This window comes from Vanellus vanellus (genome assembly GCF_965231255.1).
Source record: "Vanellus vanellus genome assembly, chromosome: 1".
NCBI lineage: Eukaryota > Metazoa > Chordata > Aves > Charadriiformes > Charadriidae > Vanellus > Vanellus vanellus.
The window spans coordinates 127341797-127362340 of record NC_138905.1 but is presented as its reverse complement, the minus strand read 5'-3'; the positions used below and the strand labels follow the sequence as shown (position 1 = coordinate 127362340).

Sequence of the window (20544 nt, the reverse complement as noted above, 5' to 3'; positions counted from 1 at the left end):
CTGGTTTTCTGTTCTATGAATTTTTTTTATTATTTTTTTATAATTTCTTTGGTCTTCCTCATACTCAGAGCTTTTTTTTATTTTTTTTTCTCCTTCTCTTGCTGAGTCTGAATGAAATTTCAGATTGCATCTCAGCAGCTGTCTACCTTCTTTGCTAACATAGGAGACCTCTCGTGTGACATAACCTTGATTTAGTTGCTCTGCAGTCTGTGAGGGTGCTAATTCCCCTTTAAACTTCATTCATAAAGGCATTCGTAGATCTCTAATTTTAGCCATGTCCTCACTTAATCTGTTTTATGAAATCAATTGACTGCAATCATCAGCTTTAGTGTTACTGTCTTTTTTAGGATAGTTTGACTCACAGGAGTTCTTCAGAGTCTTGCCCTGTATTCATTACGTATGCAGTCTTTTGAGATGAAGGTTGTATTCCTGCTGGAGTTTAGCTTCTTTGGTGCTCAATGTAAGAGGCAAAAAGAAAGATATCTGATGAAAATAACACCTTCTGCAGCCTGAGAAAATTATACTTTCTTTTCTTCTGGCCAGCTGGTGGAGCTAGCTGAGATCCTTCATTCTCTTATGTCTGGGTGATGGGAACCGACAGTGGTGTGGGAGATGCCATACGTTAATAGGATAAGCAGATTGCTGGAATTTATCAGCTGAAAGTGTGGGGAAAGGCTTTTAGCTGCTTTGCTCTCAGCTTTATCCAGGAAAACCCATTATGCATACAGAGAAATAAGCTGGAAAATTGAATGGGTATTTTGCTTCTCTAACTTGCCTTGCTCTTGACAGTGAAACGGAACAACCCCCAGAAACCTTCATACCGTAGTATGTATTTATCAAGGAGCGTGGGGAACCAGTTAAATCTAGTGGTGTGTTCAAGTGTGAGCACCTTATCTAGAGAGGTGTGTGTTGAATTTCTGACCAAGTAGTGTTCATTACATGCTCGGCTGCTTTATTAGAAGTAATAGGATGATGTGCATTTTATAACCCCCACTGGAGACCATAAGATTAATGTCCTACCTGCTCTCACTGTAATAAGCTAATAACGCTGACCAATTATGTAGTTGCAGTTCTGTAACACCTCCTGAGAAACATAAGCATTGTGGTGCAAAATGAATTAAGACCATAGGTTAAATGTTAACCTTTTTTTTTTTTCAGGTGTAAATTTGGTAGTCAGCTAGCTGTCATTAGGACTTTTTGTGAAGCAAAAGTTAATATTTGTTATTTTGTTAATATTTGAGTGTCTAAACTTGAAACACCCCAGTCTGAAGATGTTGCCTTACCTTTTTTTTGTCCTATATGTAATTATTCAGTGATAAAAATAGAACGTTGTTTACTTTAAAGTCCACAGGTATGTATACAACAGTGTAAAGGAAAGCGTTTTGCATGTGTTACCAGAATTGCTTCTTCCTGTTGTATGGGCAAGAAAGTAAATTGAGTATTCTTGTACCAAGTTTTAAACTTGGGTACATCATCTGAATTCTGAAGTCAACGAGAAGAGTAGAAGTGAAGGATGGGGTGGGGTTTTGTATTGTTTTGGTTTTATTTTAGGGTTTGGGGATTTTTACTTTTGAAGCTTTCAGCTCTCTATCTGTCAACCTGAAATAGGTAGCTCTGTTGTGCCTGCGTTTCCACTGACTTTTTCCTTAGAGTGTAAAATATCTGTGACTTCTTTTTTCTGTGGAGTGGTAGCAGTGCCCTGAATAGATTAGAAAAAGAAGAGACCAGCAGAGGAGGCTCACTTTAAGAACATGAAGCTAAGAGGAATTTTTGCTTCAGTATGTAAATTTTGGTCCCAAATAGAGCGATGGCTTGTCCTGATTTCCCTTTGCTCGATATTAAATATGCAGTTACAATTGGAAAGTAGTAATAGAAAATTTTGCATCGCTTTCAGCTGATTTTATTTCAGTTCAGTCACTGGAGCAAAGAAGAGATGTAACAGCTACTTTATGCATGCTAATGACAAATGCTCTGCAGATCTTTACATAAACTGTGACAGTTCAACTCTCCAGCGGCATTTCTTCTCTACTGTGTTCTTCCTGATTAGCACAGAAGTCTTTGAGACTCCTGAGTTTGAATACAGTACTTCCTTAGTTTAAGAGGGTGAGAGCGACTAAGCAATAGAGAGTGAGGTAGGTCACCACATGAGATTTTTATAGCTGCAAAGCAGATATAAGGAAGTTGAACATTCGACTTCCATTAAAACTAAAAGCAGAGTCTTTCAAAATGCCTCCCATAAGGTTTAAGGAAACGCTTGAAATTTTCAAGCTACACTTAATAAGATGATCGCTCTCTTGTTTTTGTTTTTGTTTTTGTTTTTTAAAAAAAACATTTGTTTAAAAAAATGATTTTTTTTTTCTGTATATGAGCTAATGATGTTACTGTTCAGTGTTGCTTATTAAAACTCAAGCACGTATACGAAGCTGTGCAATTACTGATTTTTCCTCCATTTAAAAAAAAAATATTAAAATAATACGAGAATTTAATTACTTTTAAAACATGCACATCAACTGGGTTTTTTCTTTACTTTCAAATATATTCAGTGTGTATGATAGCAGGACAAATTTCTTCCCATGTGGTTTGACAATAACCTGGGGCTTTCAGCGCTGTCTGTTTGAAAATGGGTCTGTGTTAATGATCGTGTTCACAAAATCATCGCCTGTCACCAAAGAAAGTGTGAAAGTGTGCAAGTGTAATGCAAATTGTCTGTTTGTCCATTTGTGTGAGTGTGACTGATACGAATGTGAACAATAATTGGAAGACTGAATTGCTGGCTTGTAAAAAATATGTCCCATAAAAACATGGAACCTGGACTGTAACCAGGAAATCAATCATCTAATGGCTTCTTCAGGGAAACCAGTGTCAATGATCCCCTGGCCCCTGGTATCAGACCTTAATTCACTCATTTCTTTTGTTACGATTTGGAAAATTATTACCATGTCCCTCTAAGCTTTCCAAACCTGAATTCCTAAATGCAAATGGAAGTAGAATAAGGTAATTCACGTGGCATTGTTAGTAGTCATGGAAGCGGGTTTTGCTTATGTGCGCAGTTGTTGGCTGTGCAAAGGTATGCACCTCCAGAATAAGATATGAAGTATTTGTTTTAAGTTTTTCTTAAGCAACTGAACCCTGAAACCATGAGAGTGTCTTTTCCCCTTATGCTGTATGCCTGTGCAAAGACGTGGAAAATGTAAATCAAAATTCCTCTAGAGAGTAGAATTTTGAAAGCATCCTGCACCGTCGTCTTGAAGTGGAAAATCTATGAAACAAAACTAAGCAACAGAGGCTGACCAAATACAGAGCAGAACACAATGACTAAAATGCCTGTTTGTCATTTAGGATTATCTGGATGAAACAGAAGAAGATATTGATGACATAGTGGCCTCTCGTTATTCAAGGAAACGCGGACATTTGACAAGTGGATTATCAACAGTAAGATCTTGAGTAGAAAATACATGCTTTTTTTTTTTTTTTTTCTACAAAAGACCATCATTCCTCCGAAAAGTTTAACTTCACACCACTCAGCAACATACCATCTTTCATCCTGCACTTGAGAAACATCCTTTAACATTTAGATAGTTTTTCTAATATATTTTTAATGCTGCTCAAAGCTGAAATGCTATTCTCTGCAGCGCATGGGAAGAGAAAACCATTTTGCATACTCATCAGCAGATTTCCTCACATGCACAGGTTACCACCAAGCTGACGTGAAGGAGGAAAATCCGTAGGTGCTTGCAGTTACGTGACTGCTCAGCTTTGCAGAGGAGCGCTTAATCTTAATTTACTTGAAGAGAACCAGGCTATGGTGGGATCTTATGTCTCAAACCACTTTCTGATTATTCAGGTTCTTGGGACACAAATGCTTGTCTGTATGTTTGCATGCATGCCTCTTCCGTGGCATCATTGTCCATCCCCCAACCCAGCTTCTCCCCTTCTTCGTGACATGATTGCTATGCCACCCACATCTGAAAAGTGCTAAAAGGGAAGGGAAAATTTGGTCCGTGACAGTAACTGATGAAGTGTTCTTCCTAGACTGCATCCCCATTAGTCCCCAAGCAAGGAGGGCCCAGGGAATGCCCACTTACGTTTTTGATCCCAAAGGGATGAAATTGGCTGAATCCAAGCTTGCCTTACCTGGGGAGGAAAAAGGGCTGAGAAAATTGCTGTCAGAGCATTTTGGTATCTTAGATGTGGCTGTGTCCAGACCCTTTTCCCTTCTAATTTGTGTAGTTCACAGAAACAGACACAACAGAGACCTGTGGCACTTCGCACCAAATTAGACTTGAGTAAATGTAGCCTGTTGACGTTGGTGTAATTGGACCCACTTACCCGAGGTTGACTATGACTCATTGTCTCCAGTGCTTGCTGGTTCCGTGGATTTTATAGACAGAATTACTTTTATTTCCTCTGAATATTGATACGAGGGTTGCAGGTGCTTAAGTGCTTTCTCTGTTTCGGCTGCTAATTGAGGAACTGCATTTGGAGATCCTTCCCTCTGCGTACTGTGGGCAGCATTCTGTCTGCGCATTGGGTTTTGTCCTTTGCTGTAGATTTCCCTTTGACCTTTCTCTTAAGCAGAGCGCAGCTTTTCCATTGCTGTAGGTTTGAGATAATCTCATATCTCAATGCTCTCGTTTCTTTGTATTCATCATGACATGATTTGTAATGTCACTGCAATGCTATGTTAATGGCAAAGTTGCAAATGGCAAACTGCTGCTCCCTGCAAGAGCCAGGTCAGTTTTACATGTTCCTTTTTTATTCCCCTTAAGTGTGTGTTACTAATTACTAACACTCCCGTGCTCTCTTATTTTTGCCTTTACTCTGCTTGTTGTAAGCCTTTCAGCCTTCTGTACTGTACAGATTTTCTTCATCTACTTACCCGTCAAATGACTGTGCACTATTAAGACACATTGGAGTAATGTTATTAATGAACAGTAAGCTCTAACTGCATGTTTTTTCTCTTTTTTTTTTTCCTTTCTTTTTTCAAATATGAGAATTTAAAGTACAGTATGGGTACTCTGACAATGAGCATTTGAGCTAAAGGAAGAAATACCTCAAAGGGAAAAGATTCTTGAAGTCTACCTGTAATGTGCGTGAGCAAAAATGGAAATGGAAAGTGACATTGAACAGGAACTGTAGCTCAGCATCAGAGTATTTTTCTTTGTGTTTTCACAAAGCTAATGTATGAACTGTGTATTTAGTTTTCCCTGCATCCTCCACTGATTACTCTTCTAAACACATTAATGCGGTGGTGTCAAGACGCATCGCATCAGTAAGACTGAATTGTTCCAGTGCCTTACTGCAGCCATAAGATATGTTGCAAAACAAACATAATTCTTAGTGAGGTACTAAAATGAGGCTTTGCATCCTCCATATGTGGTGGTTGTTTACTACTTATGAAACTGGAAAATGAGTAGATTTCTTATGGACATTACATTTAGCATACATGATGTCAAGTGTAAATGCCACAGAACAGTGTCTGTGGGGAAAAAAGTATATCAAATACTTCTACTAAATTTGTGTTATCTTCGTGGATTGTAAGCAATTCACAAATTGTGTTTGCATAAATTCTAGGGTCAGAAGTCATCTCTTTAGGGTTATATTACAGGTTATCTATTAGGACTTCCTGTTAGGGTTTTTTCCAATCATTTATCCCTTGCTGCCCACTGACCTAAAGATCAGAAAAAGAATATTTGGATTCAGTAGAGAAAAACTTGTCCATCTCCTCATGTTGGTATAACCTTGTTTGTTTTCTGAAGTGGGCACACAAATTGTTACTTTCCTGTTACAGGGATAATTTAGGCATATTGTAGCACATACTGGGACCATTAAGTTCAGTAACAGTGTCCAAAGATACCCATTTTCATGTTCATGTACGCTAGAGGTGGAAATGCATAAATGGTAAAGGCTGGAATTTAGCTTGAGGCATGTTAGGAATAGGAGGAAATATGACGCATTTGTTGGTATGTGTTGCTAATTCTCCAGTAATTTTAACCAGTCCCGTTCATGGAATTTCAGCTAATTTTACAAAGGAATAACAGGAAAAGCATTTTTCTTTTTTTTTTTTTTTTGAATGAAGGATGAAGAAGGCCAGCAGAAATACAAAAAAACACTATATTTTGCCATTTATTATTCCTATGTGATGTAAAAAATTAAGGTCATGGATAATGATTGTTTCTTCTGGTTTTTCATGTCTGTTCTTGTTTACCATGTTGACATAGGCCTGCTTATCGCTCCAGCTTTCTTTGCAGGGCCCTTAGGCAAGGTGCTCCGAGAGTTGAGTTTTGCCACAGACCTAATCTTTTTGTGTGGCTCTTCCTCTTGACTGTGCTCTTCCTTCCTCCCTGCAGCTGATAAGGAAGGAGGTAGATCAAGATGTAGTTTCCCTTGAGGTCATTGATGAAATTCCAGATACTGCTCTAGCAAGCAGAAGGGGAAAAATGTTTCCTAAAATATTCCATTACTGTATTTTTTTCCCAAAGAGTGACATGTTTAAACATTTGCATGTGTTTTTCTTTTCTTACAAACTCCACAGAGAAACTTCGGTTTCTTACAGAGGCGCAAATCCTGCACATGTATGACTGCTTAGCTTTTGACTAGCTTAAGTGAGGACTGACTTCACACAGACGTAAATGAGGACAAATTCAAAAACAATCCAATACAAATCCAAATCTGTCGAGTTGGTGTTCTAAAATTTAATTTGTTTATTTTGATACAGTATTGGCAGATGATAATGAAGTATTGGCAGATGCTTCATTTCTGTTTATTTACCTTGAGCTATGTGTCCTTCAATCCTCAAAGTATACGGAAAACGCTTAGCATTTATCTGATTTGGTGATACCTTTTTCTTTCTTTCTCGCGATGGCTTTACAATACAAACTTCCTTTACCTGTCTATATAGGTAAAGATTTACCACTGCACTTATTCTTTCTTATCGTGGCTATCTAATGCTCTTTTCTCTTGATCTTTTGCACTGCCTTCTTGAAAGAACTCCCCAGAAGGCTCTGACAGAAAATGGACATATTTAAATGTGCCTGAAACAGACGGTGATACTGTGAGTTCTCCTGAATCCTCTGCTTAGCTTACTTTTAAGGTTTCTCTCATTTTTCTCCCTTTTTGTTGAAGGCTGTACCTGTGTGTCTTGCAAGGTTTCTATGTGTTAGGATTTAGATGGTTATATATGGTTTTGAGCAGTCTTGCTCAATGGCTCAAAAAAACCCATGCACCACATTTCTCAAGTGCTTCTGGTTCTGGCAGTGTGAAAATTGCTCTGGTTTTCTTTAAAAATATTTAGTACTTTCCTAGTTGTAATTTTTTGGAAGAAGAAATCCTCATAGCAATACTCTGCATGGCACGAGTGAAAAAAAGAGATTGAGGGGTGATATATTACATTGCAGCAGAAAATTTTTGGGATCACTGCTAAATTTTTTGGATTTAGGAAAATTCCAGAAATAGTGGGTAGTGAATTTTGCTCATTCTTTTAGAATTGCTAATGAGATGTGAGTTTCACTTTAAACAAACAGGGATTTATACCATCTCCATTATGGGAAACATGCTTATAACTTTTTCTAATGGTTCTGTCAGCAGTTGTCTTAGGAGATTCTGTAAAAATTAGGTGGACAGCTGAGCTGGAGAGGTGCTTTTTTTCTGCTTGGAACTTACATGAGCTTACAATTTATGTAGCCAGTCTGCTTTTCATTTCATGCATGAATTAAATGGTAGTAATTTAGATTTAGTCATGTTTATAAGTAGGTTTGAATCCTGCATGGAAAAACATCAACTGTCTAGACATTTAGCTTTTATTAATTATAGTTCTTATTCCCTTTTACATCAAATGGTGGTATTTCTGTTCTATGATATATCTGTTTTCATAGCAAGTCCTAGCAAGTGTGACGATATTGCAAGGCCGTAGCTGTATGAAAAAAGCAGATTCTGGAAAAGAGTAATTTGTTTAAAACTCTTAAGTCCTTTTTTTTCTCTCCCTCCAGACAAGCATTAACAGCATGATGAGTGTATATAGTGAAACTGGTGACTATGGCAACGTGAAGGTCAGTGGTGAAATCCTTCTCAACATCAACTACAGCTACAAAACAGGTGCCCTCAACATCCTGGTGAAAAGTTGCAGAAACCTGGCCGTTGCAGATGAGAAGAAGCAAAGGACCGATCCGTAAGCACAGAGAAGAGTTTCCTTTTAGGCTCTGCTAGGGGTGTCCTCCACCATGTCACACGCTGTGGTCAGTGATGTAGCCTGGGGTTGTGATATGAGCCTGAGAACTCACAGCATCCAGTTGCTACGAGCCAGCATTTTGATGATGGTGGATTTTGGATTCCCTGTGGGAAATGCATTTTCAATATGTTTATTAGGGCAACATGTGCCTGTTCTTGGGGAACAAGAAGATTACTTGAATTATCAACCTGATCAATAGTAAAAGGGCAAAAAATATGAAGGGATACGGAGGCTGAATTGATTTCTTACTTCTAGAATCAAAACTAAAGTATATGAGAGGAGTGATGTTTTGAGGGAGGGGTAGAGAGAACTTTGCTTTCACGCATCCATAGATTCACTTTTTAAGGACCATGTTTGCTGAGCTTCTCATTAAAATTTTCAGTATAATATGTACATTCTCTCATCAGGAAGTAGTAATTAGTGTTTCTAATTGTGTAATTCTATCGTATGTAAGGTATTAAGTTTTTCATGCTCTTGTATTTTCAGTGTGTGTGTTGCTGTATGTCGCCAGTCAGTATTCATATACTGCGAAAGGGAAAGCTTTCTGCATTCCTGACAATAAGTAAATTAATTTAGCTCTGCCTTTTGTTATTCTGATCCTATCAGACTAACACTGCTATGTTTGTAGATAAAGACCACGCCTTTCCATGTTTCACATATTCTGTTACATGTGTACATTGTTTAGACTGCAAAAATTAATTTCCTCATATGCGTTGCTGATGCAGCAATGTCAGGTCCTTGCTCAAACTGGTCATTTTTATTCCTTGCTAATAACTTACTACTTGATCTGCAGATATGTCAAAGCATACCTTCTGCCTGATAAGTCCCGCCAAAGTAAACGCAAGACCAAAATTAAAAGTAACAGCACCAATCCAGAATTTAATGAAACGCTGAAGGTGAGAACACTGTGTCTCTCGCAGGCTGTGATGAATGTTCCGCTTGTGCTCACAGGCGTTTTCTAGATGTGTTCCAGTATGGGGATTAGAATTTGGAAGAGATGCCTCAAAAGGGAAGGTATTTAAGCAAAAACATCAAGTAATCCTATGAGTTGTAATTTCTGGCTTTCAGCGTTGAGGAAGTGGTTTTGTTTGGTTCTCCCCTTTACAGATAAAGCTTCGATTAGTTTCCATAGGTCTCTTTCATAACTGTTCATGTTCCCAACTAACCTGAGCTCAGAGTTGTTAAAAGCACCTCAAATATTTTATACAGCCTAAGTTAGCAACTGATGCTGAAGTAGAGCTAGCTTAAAACTTCCCATCTAACTGATTCTGAAGAGAAAGTAACATTTTGCAGTAAGATCTGAATTTCTCTGGAAGCTTTAATTTATTTTTTAAGCAGAACTGACTTTGATAAGAAAATGCGAACAGCGGCTTCGCTACCTGCCGTCCTAAAAAGCTGTGGTAAAGTTCGTTTTCTGTTGCAAAAGACAATGACAGATTACTTCCTTGAGCACAGTGTCCAGGTTCTTTCCTTCCTTGCCTTTTGCTCATGTCCACTACAGAGGCTGAACTATTTTGACCTCCTCATGAGCTGCTTATTCAGCTCCTTGGCTCTGTGGCGAAGGAGGGAATGGCAGAATTTCTGCCCAGTTCACTGCCTGTCTGGTACCCTGACCCCAAAGCTCCTGGGGACTCCCATTCCTGTCAGTTGATGAGAGTTATCCCAGCCGTCTGTCATGAGGCCAGAAACTCTTTTTAGTTTCTCCTGAAAATTTCATTATATTTTTTTGTAATTTCAGGGAAATAAGTTTCTTATAATAGAGTCTAATGGCTGTTCCTCAGCCAGTATACTTGGCTTAATCTGGCTACAAAACCATTTTGCAGACTTATACACACTTGGTCTGGCCAGACGGCTTGCCAAGGGAGAGCCTCTTGTATAGCCTCATTTTTAAATGGTTTATAGTAAAGTTAAGGCTTGCCTGAATTGGAAAAAAAAAAAAAAAAAGTTAGACTCTAGTAAGGATCATAGCACTAAATGTGTTTGTTGGTAGGGAACTCGGTGAGGACAGGACCTAGCAGCTTGCTAAAAATGCAAATTGTAACAAAGAGGGCTTACTTGAATTGTGGGTAAGTAAGCAAGAGTTACACCTCTTTGTCCCAACTGTAACTACTGCTAGAAAAGAAAGAAAAATAATTAAATTTGTCAGTATCTTCCTCCTTTGACTTTTATTCCATTGTTGCTAAACAGTGTATGGACATCGTTCATAGTGGAGCCATTGGCATCTAGGATTAAGATTTGTAGACGTATCTATACATGAATAGCCTACTTCTATGGCTCGCCAACTGACTTGACTGTCTCAGCTTTTGGAGAATACATATCTGTGTCCAGATGTTGTTCCTGATGCAAAAAAAAAAAAAAAAAAAGACATCTGGGTCTCTTCAGCTGACACTAGGAGGAGGGTGGATTTCAGGGTTTCAGGGAATTAATGGGCCTTTCACTAAAAGCAGAGTGTGCAGAGCTAGAATTCCAGATGCTTATAATTTTCTGTGTGTTTTCTAGAATATGATGTTTCTTCAGAGAAGTTTTTTAATAGCTTTCACAATCAACAATGGTTACTAAGACTGATACGCTTGGTGCATGCTTTGCAGATGCGGTTTTGCTTGTTTTCAGAACTATTTTTTTGTAAGTTACAAAGGTACAATTGAAAAGGAGAGGATATTACTTCTAGGAAGTAGCGCACAGCACTCTCTTTAGGCATGAAAGAGCCAGTGGGGTTTCTTCTTATGAATTAAACTTTGATGTTGATCTGCTTCTTTTCAATAAACTTATAAGGAATTAACAGGATCATAGTTTTAAGCATCATAATTTCCTTTACAGTCATAAATACCCAGTAAATAATATAGAAAAAACCACAATCACGATAGTAACATTGATTACAATTGGATGCATACTGCAAAGAAAAAAGTTAGGTTTAACATTAACATTATGATCTTTCTAGCTAGATCAATCTTGTTTGCAAAGAAAACAAATCTGTCTTTCATGCTTCATTCGCTAGCTGCTGTGGGCTTTGTGAAATTGAGCTAGAGCTGTAAAAGGCTCCATGGAAACTGTTATTTATGCTTATTCTAAGAGTTTTTCTTTTTCTCTTTTTCTGTTGGTAGTATGTCATCAGTCACACACAGCTAGAAACCAGGACCCTGCAGCTTTCTGTCTGGCACTACGACAGATTTGGACGCAACAGCTTCCTTGGGGAGGTGGAAATTCCATTCGATTCCTGGAACTTTGAAAATCAGGGTGATGAGTGGTTTGTGCTCCAGCCTAAGGTAAGGGTTTCCAGCGGCCAGTGAAAGTGTTGCGAAGCAAATTTAGCAAGGCTTAGTTATTTTTCCTTTGGAACATGTTTATAAAATGGTGACTTTGAATGTCTAATATGGTAATAAAAATAATATCTTTGTTCTTTAGTCAATCAAAACATACCGGTTTAAAAGTCTTCATGAAAACTTTACATGTGATTAGCTACTTAAAAACAAACACACACACCCCCTTTTAAATAAAATGTAAGTTCATCTTGTAATAAACTGAAAAAAAAAACCAAACAACAAAACAAACAACCCCCCCCACCACCACCTTTTAAATAAAATATAAGTTCATCTGTTAATAAACTGCAGTGGAGAAATGACCTGGTAAATAAATTGATTATTCTTTAAAACTGGCACATAAACCAAAGGACTTTTCTACCACTCTCCCCTACCTAACTCTTAATGGTTTATTAAAGAAATAGATCTTTTTTGTTTCGATTCAAAGTGCTTCACACTTTTCAGCTGTGACAAAATGACTCATTAATCTCTTACTGACCTTAACTAGTCAGGTACAAGATAAGGCTTCTCAGCAGACAAATCAATTGGTCTGCCAAACAGGACTTGCACTGTACTTAGCTAAGGATAGGATGACTTCTCTCTCTAGAGCACCCCCTGCTTTGGCAAAGGTGTTTATTTTTGGAAGAGACTCAAAGAGCTATTGTAAAATAGAGGATTAAAGGCTTGTGTCTTGCTGGCTTCTGCAGCAGCCAGAATCCCCAGAAATTCCAGTGGTTTAGCTCACCATTTCAGAAAGAGTATTATTCTTGCTGCAGAAAAATCCATGGTTTTACTGCAAGTGATGTGGTGATAGACTCAGATGACTTGTTTGCTCCGCATTCACTCTTTTTAAGGAAACAGTGTTATATTCAGGGTTTTAGGAGGGAGTGTTTGATTTGTGCCTTGCTCTCAGGTGGGAGAAGGATCTGATTGCTGTATAATTAATTTCTAGGTATAGGCTTGCATCTAAACTGTCACAAATTTATATTTTCGTAAATAACTTGCCAGAAGATACGTAAGGAAATTGGTCTCTTCTTTGAACACTTAGACACCTCACACTTTATCAGTGGCAAGGGAAGATCATTCCCGGTTTCCTAGTTCAGCTTCGTTAATAAGGGTGACCACCAGCCCTTCCTTTGTGGTCCAGACAAGGTGAGACCAGGAGGAGAAAGTGGTTAATGATGGCAAACATGTTTCGGTCAGTGCTGTGTCCAGCCCAGGATTATACTGTCATCCTTACAAGCTTGCTTCATGTTACTTTTGTTGGGTCTGCTCTTGAAGCAGAAGAAATGTCTGCTACATCTCTGTTGTTAGCTCTGGCTGGTGTCAGATGTTGCTCTTATTTAGTACCCACCGGTCTACAACAGTAAGATACACATCCAGTATTTGTTTTGCCCGAAGTTTGTATGCAGTATTGGTCTGAAATTGAGCTTCTTATCCTGCAGTAGTCTCTTTGGCATCTCATTTCAGTCTCTGGGGATTTGTGTGTGTATGGGTGGTTTCTTTTAATCCTAATGAGGGGGAGGAAGACAGACCTGAAGCTGTCCTGCTCAGGCAAAAAGTAATGAGGCGCTAAGCATCGCAGCCATTCCAGCTGGAAGGTGTTGTCTGATTATTTCCAAAACCAGTAAAAGGATTTTTAAACGAGTGCCTTTTTATACCAAAGAAAGCAAACACAGAATTGGTCTTGTCTGCCTCCTAAGTTGTTACAAGTAGTGTTTCTAAACTTAAAATGCTGCTCAGATTGTTGATCAGCAAAGCAGATAATATATTTGAAAAATCAATTATTGCATTTTGAATTTAAAAAAAAAAGGCACGGGTTAATACACATGCAAATTACATTCTGTCATCCCATATGAACTGCCTGATAGAGACAGGAATGGCAGTGAAACATTTCCTGGGTTTTATTACAGCGCTTTATTTATTTTGTCATGAATCATTTAGCTGCTTTAGTGAAAAGGTTGGAGACTTTGAGACCTGTTTCTTCTATGAGCACTGAATGTCTGTTTTCAAGAGGGGTGTGGTTAAATCAGAAAAAGAAGAAAAAAAAAAAATCATTCTGTGGTTAAAGAGGGGACAGAGTCTAGAGCCATGTTATATCTGGGTTTGGGGAGGAAGCTGATAAATTGTTCCTGACGTAAGAATTTACACCATCGCTTGTCCACCAGCAGAACAGGAAAAATAATCCTTGTTGCCTTTATGGGAAACTTGATCCTAAGCTTACAGAGTTTAGACTGTAAGTGAGAAGCCTGACTGGCAAGATTTAGATGATGTGCAAATTATTCCACGGCATTTTACTACAGGGTTTTTTTTGGTTTGTTTTTTTTTTGTTCTCTGTTGTAGCAGCTGGCATCAGACAGTGATGGAAACAGGACTGTATTTTGTAGTCAGTGCAGGAATGTCTGTGTTGCTGTAAACGTGCTTCGAAGTCACAAAAGGGCCGTGTCGTTATCACTAAAATTGCTTTGTTCCCTACCCCATTCTTGTGTACAAACACACTAAAGATGGTTAGTGCCTTAGCCTGGAGTCTGTGATATAAAGACAGTGCATATCACCGTATGTATTTCTTTCTGGTGGGTTTTTTGGTTCTGTTTTCTCTTGATGATAGAATTTTGACCTTCCTGGGGAGTCGGGAAACAAGCAGAATGAGTCTCAGAGAAATACTGTCACCGATCAGACAGACCTTCATTTATAAGCAGTTCTCTAAAAGCTTGCGTGGTACCTTGATGTGTGTGTGTCTTAGCACTCCAGGGCACATGTGCTTTGTCACTGCGATGGCTCACAGGAAGATTTGTTTATTTGCACCCAAACCTAAGCACTGGAGCACGTACAGCAATGCAAGCATCTGGGTACTCCCACTTCCATCAGTGGACATCACTGAGCTCTAATGTAAATGGACAAGACTTCGTTTTCACTACCCTTTATTTGTCTCAGAGAAGTCAGTTTGAACTGACACACCACGTTGCTTTTGCATCGCATCTATTGTTTTTAAAATTTAGTTTCCAACTTACGATGCGAATGGAAGTTCAGCACGTGTCAGGGAAGGCCTAATGTTCTTTTAACAAGGATGCTAGAAGAGTACTGAATGCATTATTTCTGGGCAAGATTCAAACATTTCTAAAACAAAAAGATGCAGAAACAGTAGCTGTGTAGAAAAGGATAAGGATAGTGGCAATAACAGTTTTCAAGAAGTTTTTCTATTTCAGAGCTGGACTCTGCTCTCTTCCCCCGCCCTGGTGCCCCACATCTCCATTCCATGAGTGACTCAGGAGTGACTCTTCTAATATGTATGAAACCAATTATGGTTTAAAATCCCGATTGGGGGAAATAAGGGCTGCATGTCACCTTAAATTAGCTATTGTTTATATGTCCAGAAACAAGTTCAAGATTTTTTTCTGTTTGTGTGCTTCACTTATTCATGCTAGATATCTCTCTCCTGCGGATGTTCACTCAAGAGTGCCTAATGCCGAGTGGCTTTATTCTCCTGCGCACTTGCATTCCCTAGCTCATAAAGTTGTCTAAAATGTGACTGCATTCAGTCTGGAATGCGTAATTATCTGAAAGTGGGCTGGCATGTCTTGATATGTTTAAAAAGTATTTCAAACACTCTACGGGTACCACAAAATTAAAATCAAAAGGAGAAGGTGAATGCTTAACTTTAGCTGGATTTCTGTCTGTTTGTTTGGTTGTTTTTTTTTTCAGGTGGAGGTTGCCACAGATGTTGGGCTTCAATATAAAGGAGAACTGACAGTTGTTTTGCGTTACATTCCCCCAGACAGAAACTTAATGCTTCCTCTAGGGCAGTTTCAAGGTAAAACAAACATTAATGGTGGCATATGATAACATCCCTCTGAGTATTAAAAGCGCTCACCTAGGGTGAAGTAATGTTATTAATAAAGATTGAAATCATACTTAAATATACTGGCTGTCTTTATCTGTGGAAATTATAAACTGCGAGTGTGTTTCTCCTGCTCCGTCCTCTTCTCCTGCATTGAACTTAATGAGAGAGAAGGGAAGAGGAGTGTGCAGTCAAGTATTGATGTGTGGCTGTGATGTAATTAAAAAAGATCGAGACATTAGATAACATGAGCGAGGACAGTCACATAGAAATAGTCTACGTCATACTCTGTGGGTTCTTTGTTCAGTTAGTTATATGCAGTGTATAGCTGACCGAAGTAATAGACTTCACTTAGTTCTTCATGCTTAATTATCCTTAAGCAGTGTTAGGCTGACGGTTGGACTTGGTGATCTTAAAGGTCCCTTCCAACCTAGACGATTCTATGTAAGCAATCACTGTGTAGCACCTGAGTGTACATGGATATACCAGACACAGGTATATCACTGTCTTAGTGACAAAATTGCTGGTTAGCATTAGGATTTGATAGATGTATTAGACTTTTTTCTTTTTCTTTCTTTTTTTGACAGATGATATTGCCTCTGCTAGCAGTAATTCCAAGTTTTTTCCCTCTTGAAAGCTAATTGTTGCCTGAAAACTGCTTTTTCTTTAAATTAGTGCATTTTAACATCACTCCTGATCTTTTTTACTGATGGTTTCAGCCTGAGTCAGTGTGTATGATCCCTGCTGATAAGCCTCTTAGAATCTACAGCACTAGCAAGTACACGTATCCTCATGCTGCTGTTCTAAAGCAGTAATGTGTCAGTGCACACCGTGTCCTTTGTCACAGTCTCTGAGGAGCGCTGCATCCTTACACGTGGCATACGTACGGTATATTTCTACTTTTTAAAATTTGGGATGGAGGTGTTATACCTTGCTTGTGGCTTAGCATCAGCTTGTGGTCTTAGCATCAGGGGTGGCAGTGGATTCTGACAAGAAGGTAGGACTTGGAGGACGTGGAGTTCTTTGTGTTCCGCACAGTAATCCACAAATACTTGTATTCAGAAACAGCTTTACATAGGGCACCCTGTTGTGTCCAGGAAGGACTACATGGTCAAGTCCTTTATCAAATATGGAGTGACTTTTCTGCCCCTGCCTTACTAGTTTCTCTACCCATAGAGAATCAGAATCTCCTTATAAGATGTATTTTAATCCCGTTGCAGGAAATGAGTGAAAGAATCTAGCCAAGACAACTTACGTTTCCAAATCAGTCTTGCAGTGTATATATAATTCCTGATGATGACATTGCAACTCTGTTCTATGTATAGGAAAGAAGAGCTTTAAAAAAGGAAAAAAGGGAGACTCTCACATGCCATCTGGAGGTATATTAGAAGTCCTCGTCAAAGAAGCAAAGAATTTAACAGCGGTGAAATCAGGAGGCACATCTGACACTTTTGTGAAAGGGTCTGTGGTTTTTGTCTCCCCATTTTTTTAATGGCTGCACTGAATCGTAATTTGGCTGAGCCGATTTTTTTCAATATATCTGTATATATGTGTATGGAGTGTCGGTCCTGAAAAGCAACTGGCACCTCAGAATTGTATGGTGAAGAGAAAAATGCTGTGGGATAAGGTCAGAGAGGTATGAATTGTCCCGGTGGTTAAATACAACCATATTCCAATACTACTCAGTCAAGAACCAGAACCATTCATACATAAGCATCGAGTGTGCTAATGTGCATGCTGTTATAGAATACGTTTGGTAAAATAAAACAATTCCACTGAGTCAGCAGAGAGAAGTATGTGATTATTCATCTCTTCTGGAGGCAAGAAGTTGTAAATCAGGGCTCTCACACTGGAGACGATACCTGATCTGACAGTGACATTTACATTTTAAGGAAATTGAAACAGTACATATTTTTTACTAAGAGAAATAGCCAGACTACATCCTGAATATGTAACTTGTTTACAGGAAGATATAAGTCTGTTTGGATTCATTGCAAAACTGGAAATAGCACCTACAAAAGCTGACATGCTCCATCGAGCTGAGGTTCTTTCTAATGGATGTCACCTGAAACATGCAGAAAGAGAAAATTCATTATGTGTGTGAGGAAATCCTGTTTGAATTCAAGTAAATATGCTAAATGAGAAAATATTTTTCTCTCTTATACTGTAAATAGTTTTGGGGGATTTCTTTCTCGTGCTTAATTGGGAAAGCTCTTTGGCATGTAGTACAGTGTCAAGGAGAACATTTAAACCCTGAGGGTTTGCAGGAAGTCTATTACTGACTTCAAACATAGTATCTTAACTCTAACTGTGTCTCATTGTTAGCATTTAATACTCTTTGGCAGAAGATGTTTAAAAATTCTGCTCTGATGGCTTTCAGGTTTGATTTTAAAGATGCATAATTTTGAAAAATGTAAGGTTTGTGTCACTTATATGCCTGTGTACATGTGGGTACATAAAAATATGTATAGTATGACATATATGCACCTTTTTATTAGATAAGCAACATTTTGTGTTGGACAGTCAAAATCCAGACTATATAGAAAATGCTACATCTAGGATATAATTCTGTTTGAATAAAATGAACGTGCTCCCACATGCCTCATTATATTGGATTTTTCATAAGTGTAAGTTATGCTTTTGAAATGTTAAATTTAGGAAATAATGGATAGCTTAAAACATTTTTCTTTGCTAGTTTTTGCTTTCAATACTAGCTGTCAGAATTGCTGGGTTTCTTTATATGCTCTAGTTCATTAGTAATGGTTTGACTGTTGTTACTAAATGGTGACCATAGAAAACATCCTGCCTTTAATTCCCTGGTGGAGCTGAGAATTTAACTTGATCTTGTAGTGTGCTTCAAACTATCGCTAAGCTTATACACCTCATGTAGAAAACGTTTGAGTATTCTTCCTATGTATTTGTTCTCCCATGCCATCTCTCTTTTGCTGGTATATGTGAGGGCATTTCCTTTTGCTGAAAATAGACTGACTGATCCCATTGGAGCTCACAACAGACTTCAGGGAGAAAATGTTGTCAAAGCCTTTTTACCTTAGCGGTAGCAATGCGCGGCCAATAATTCTCCAGACTATCTTTAATTAATGGTGTCTGCTGTTGCTGACATGGATTATTCAGTACAGTGGAACGGGAGTCTGTTTTCCTTGGACTGTCCGTCTGTCATATGTCATGGCTGAACGCATAGTCAAGTTGCCGTGAACCAGCTGAGGTGCTGCAGTGGTCTAATCTGCACTGTTAATTTGAGATAATTTGACACAGGTTAGCCCACCGTAGTAAACTAGCTTATGTTTATTGTCAAGTAAAAGCCCGCTCAGGAATCCTGAGCGGCGTCTAGTGATATAATTTGTTTACATGTCTGACCCTTTAGTATTTATGTGCAACCACGTAGTTATTCCATTAGCTTTGCTGAAGGAGGTGAAGGTACAGATTATAAATATTTGTACAGACCTCTGATTTTGAAACAAGAGTATTAAGTTCGCTTAGTTTCACTGAAGGAATTCGCCACTAAAAGTAAAATGTGAAAAGCTCATCAGACTTTACAGCTTTAGTGTTTCTGCACTCAATAGAGGGGTTAAGCAACTCAAATTAATAATGCGAACCTCCTTATCAGTCATGTCCATTTTTTTCTGGAGGACCTGCTGTCTTACTTTGAGAGCAAGACTGGACTAGGTGACTCCGGAAGCCCCTTCTAGCCAACATTTTTATGATCCCGTCTGTGTTTAGCCTCACTAAAAGAAAAAGGTTATGGTTAAGACCCAAGGCATGGGGCAAGGAGGTCTAATTTCAGTTTCTGCTAGTGCTGACTGACATTGTAACTGTAAGAACAAATGGAGCACAAATGCAAAATAGGCACTTCAGGTATATGCTTCATTTCATAACAGTGGGGGAAAAGGGGTCCGGATGCTATTTGAGCCTCTACATGATTGTAATTCTTTGTGAATATTATGTGACATCCCATCTACATATTCAATCTTCCTTTTTTTTATCTCTCAGGTACCTTCTCCCAGATGACAGCAAAGCTACAAAACATAAAACTCCCATAATAAAAAAGAGTGTGAACCCCCAGTGGAATCATACCTTTGCTTTCAGTGGCTTGAATTCAAGGGATATACGTAATGTCTGTCTAGAACTGACTGTGTGGGACAAGGAGTCACTCTCAAGTAATATTTTTCTGGGAGGTGTCCGTTTGAGCACTGGAAATGGTAAGGTCCCACCTGACTTGTGTTTGCTTTTCTTATTCTGCTCTCCTTCTCCTCACTGCAAGTGATTCGTGTATATGAGGGATGGAAATATTACTGAGTGTATGGAAAGTATATGGGAACTCGGAGAAATTGAAAAGGGAGACAAGGCAATGTGTAATACGTAGATGGTTTAGTTCTTTCCTCCATTGAGTGAGACACAAAAATTTGGTGCCCAGTTGTGCTTCAGCAAAGTCTAGAAGAACTGGGAATACCTTGGAAGCATTTCTTAGTGTCTCAGTGAGGAGGAGGAGGAGACTACTTTTGTCCGACAGCAGCCTTTCTGCTGGCAATGGTGTGATCTGGAAGAGGTGTGAAGCTGTTCCTCCGAGTTGCTTGGGTTGCAAAGTGGGGAGGTTTCTGTGCTTCTGTCCATGTGCCACAAAGGAGTGTAACAACAAACTGGTGCTCTCCAGGAGCTACCTGTTTTCCCTGTAACTCCCTGTACGGGTGGTAGTGTAAAGTGCTTGTCATCTTTCTATAGACGGTTGGAGCGAATGAGCAAGTACTAAGTAACTGCTTACTAATACGCGAAAATGCCTCATGTTTTTGCATTTACCAGGTGTAAGTAATGGCAAGGAGGTAGACTGGATGGACTCTCAAGGGGAAGAGCAGCACCTCTGGCAGAAGATGATTGACAGTCCTGGAGCTCCTGTGGAGGGGATATTAATGCTGAGATCCAGCATGGGAAAACGCAGACTCTGAAAGACTTTAACTGCTGAGGGGTACCACAGGTACTCCTGACTTCAGTGGTGTTCAGACTCTTGTCACTTCGCCCTTTTGAAAGTGGGGAAGGGTTGTACTCTTTGCCTTGGATATCAAGGCTCTGAGTGAGATTTTAATGCATTCTGCACTTTGATGCGCACGTTTTTTAACCCGGGCTTCCTGTATGGATTATGTTTCTCCTGAAGCCAGTGAAAATTTGACCTT

General features: G+C 38.9%; 1 protein-coding gene across 1 annotated transcript in view; it reads left to right on the top strand.

Annotated features, from left to right (window-relative positions):
- SYTL5 (synaptotagmin like 5) overlaps nucleotides 1-20319 on the top strand; it is a gene marked incomplete at both ends in the record, with an annotated part of 59430 nt that extends 39111 nt beyond the window's left edge. Inside the window, 9 exons of the mRNA XM_082498743.1 lie at nucleotides 3340-3432; nucleotides 6989-7054; nucleotides 7989-8167; nucleotides 9021-9123; nucleotides 11329-11490; nucleotides 15226-15334; nucleotides 16687-16822; nucleotides 19370-19578; nucleotides 20177-20319. Of these exons, the coding sequence (XP_082354869.1) occupies nucleotides 3340-3432; nucleotides 6989-7054; nucleotides 7989-8167; nucleotides 9021-9123; nucleotides 11329-11490; nucleotides 15226-15334; nucleotides 16687-16822; nucleotides 19370-19578; nucleotides 20177-20319 (1200 nt within the window). The remainder of the gene's footprint in view (nucleotides 1-3339; nucleotides 3433-6988; nucleotides 7055-7988; nucleotides 8168-9020; nucleotides 9124-11328; nucleotides 11491-15225; nucleotides 15335-16686; nucleotides 16823-19369; nucleotides 19579-20176) is intronic.
- Nucleotides 20320-20544: the final 225 nt, after the last annotated feature.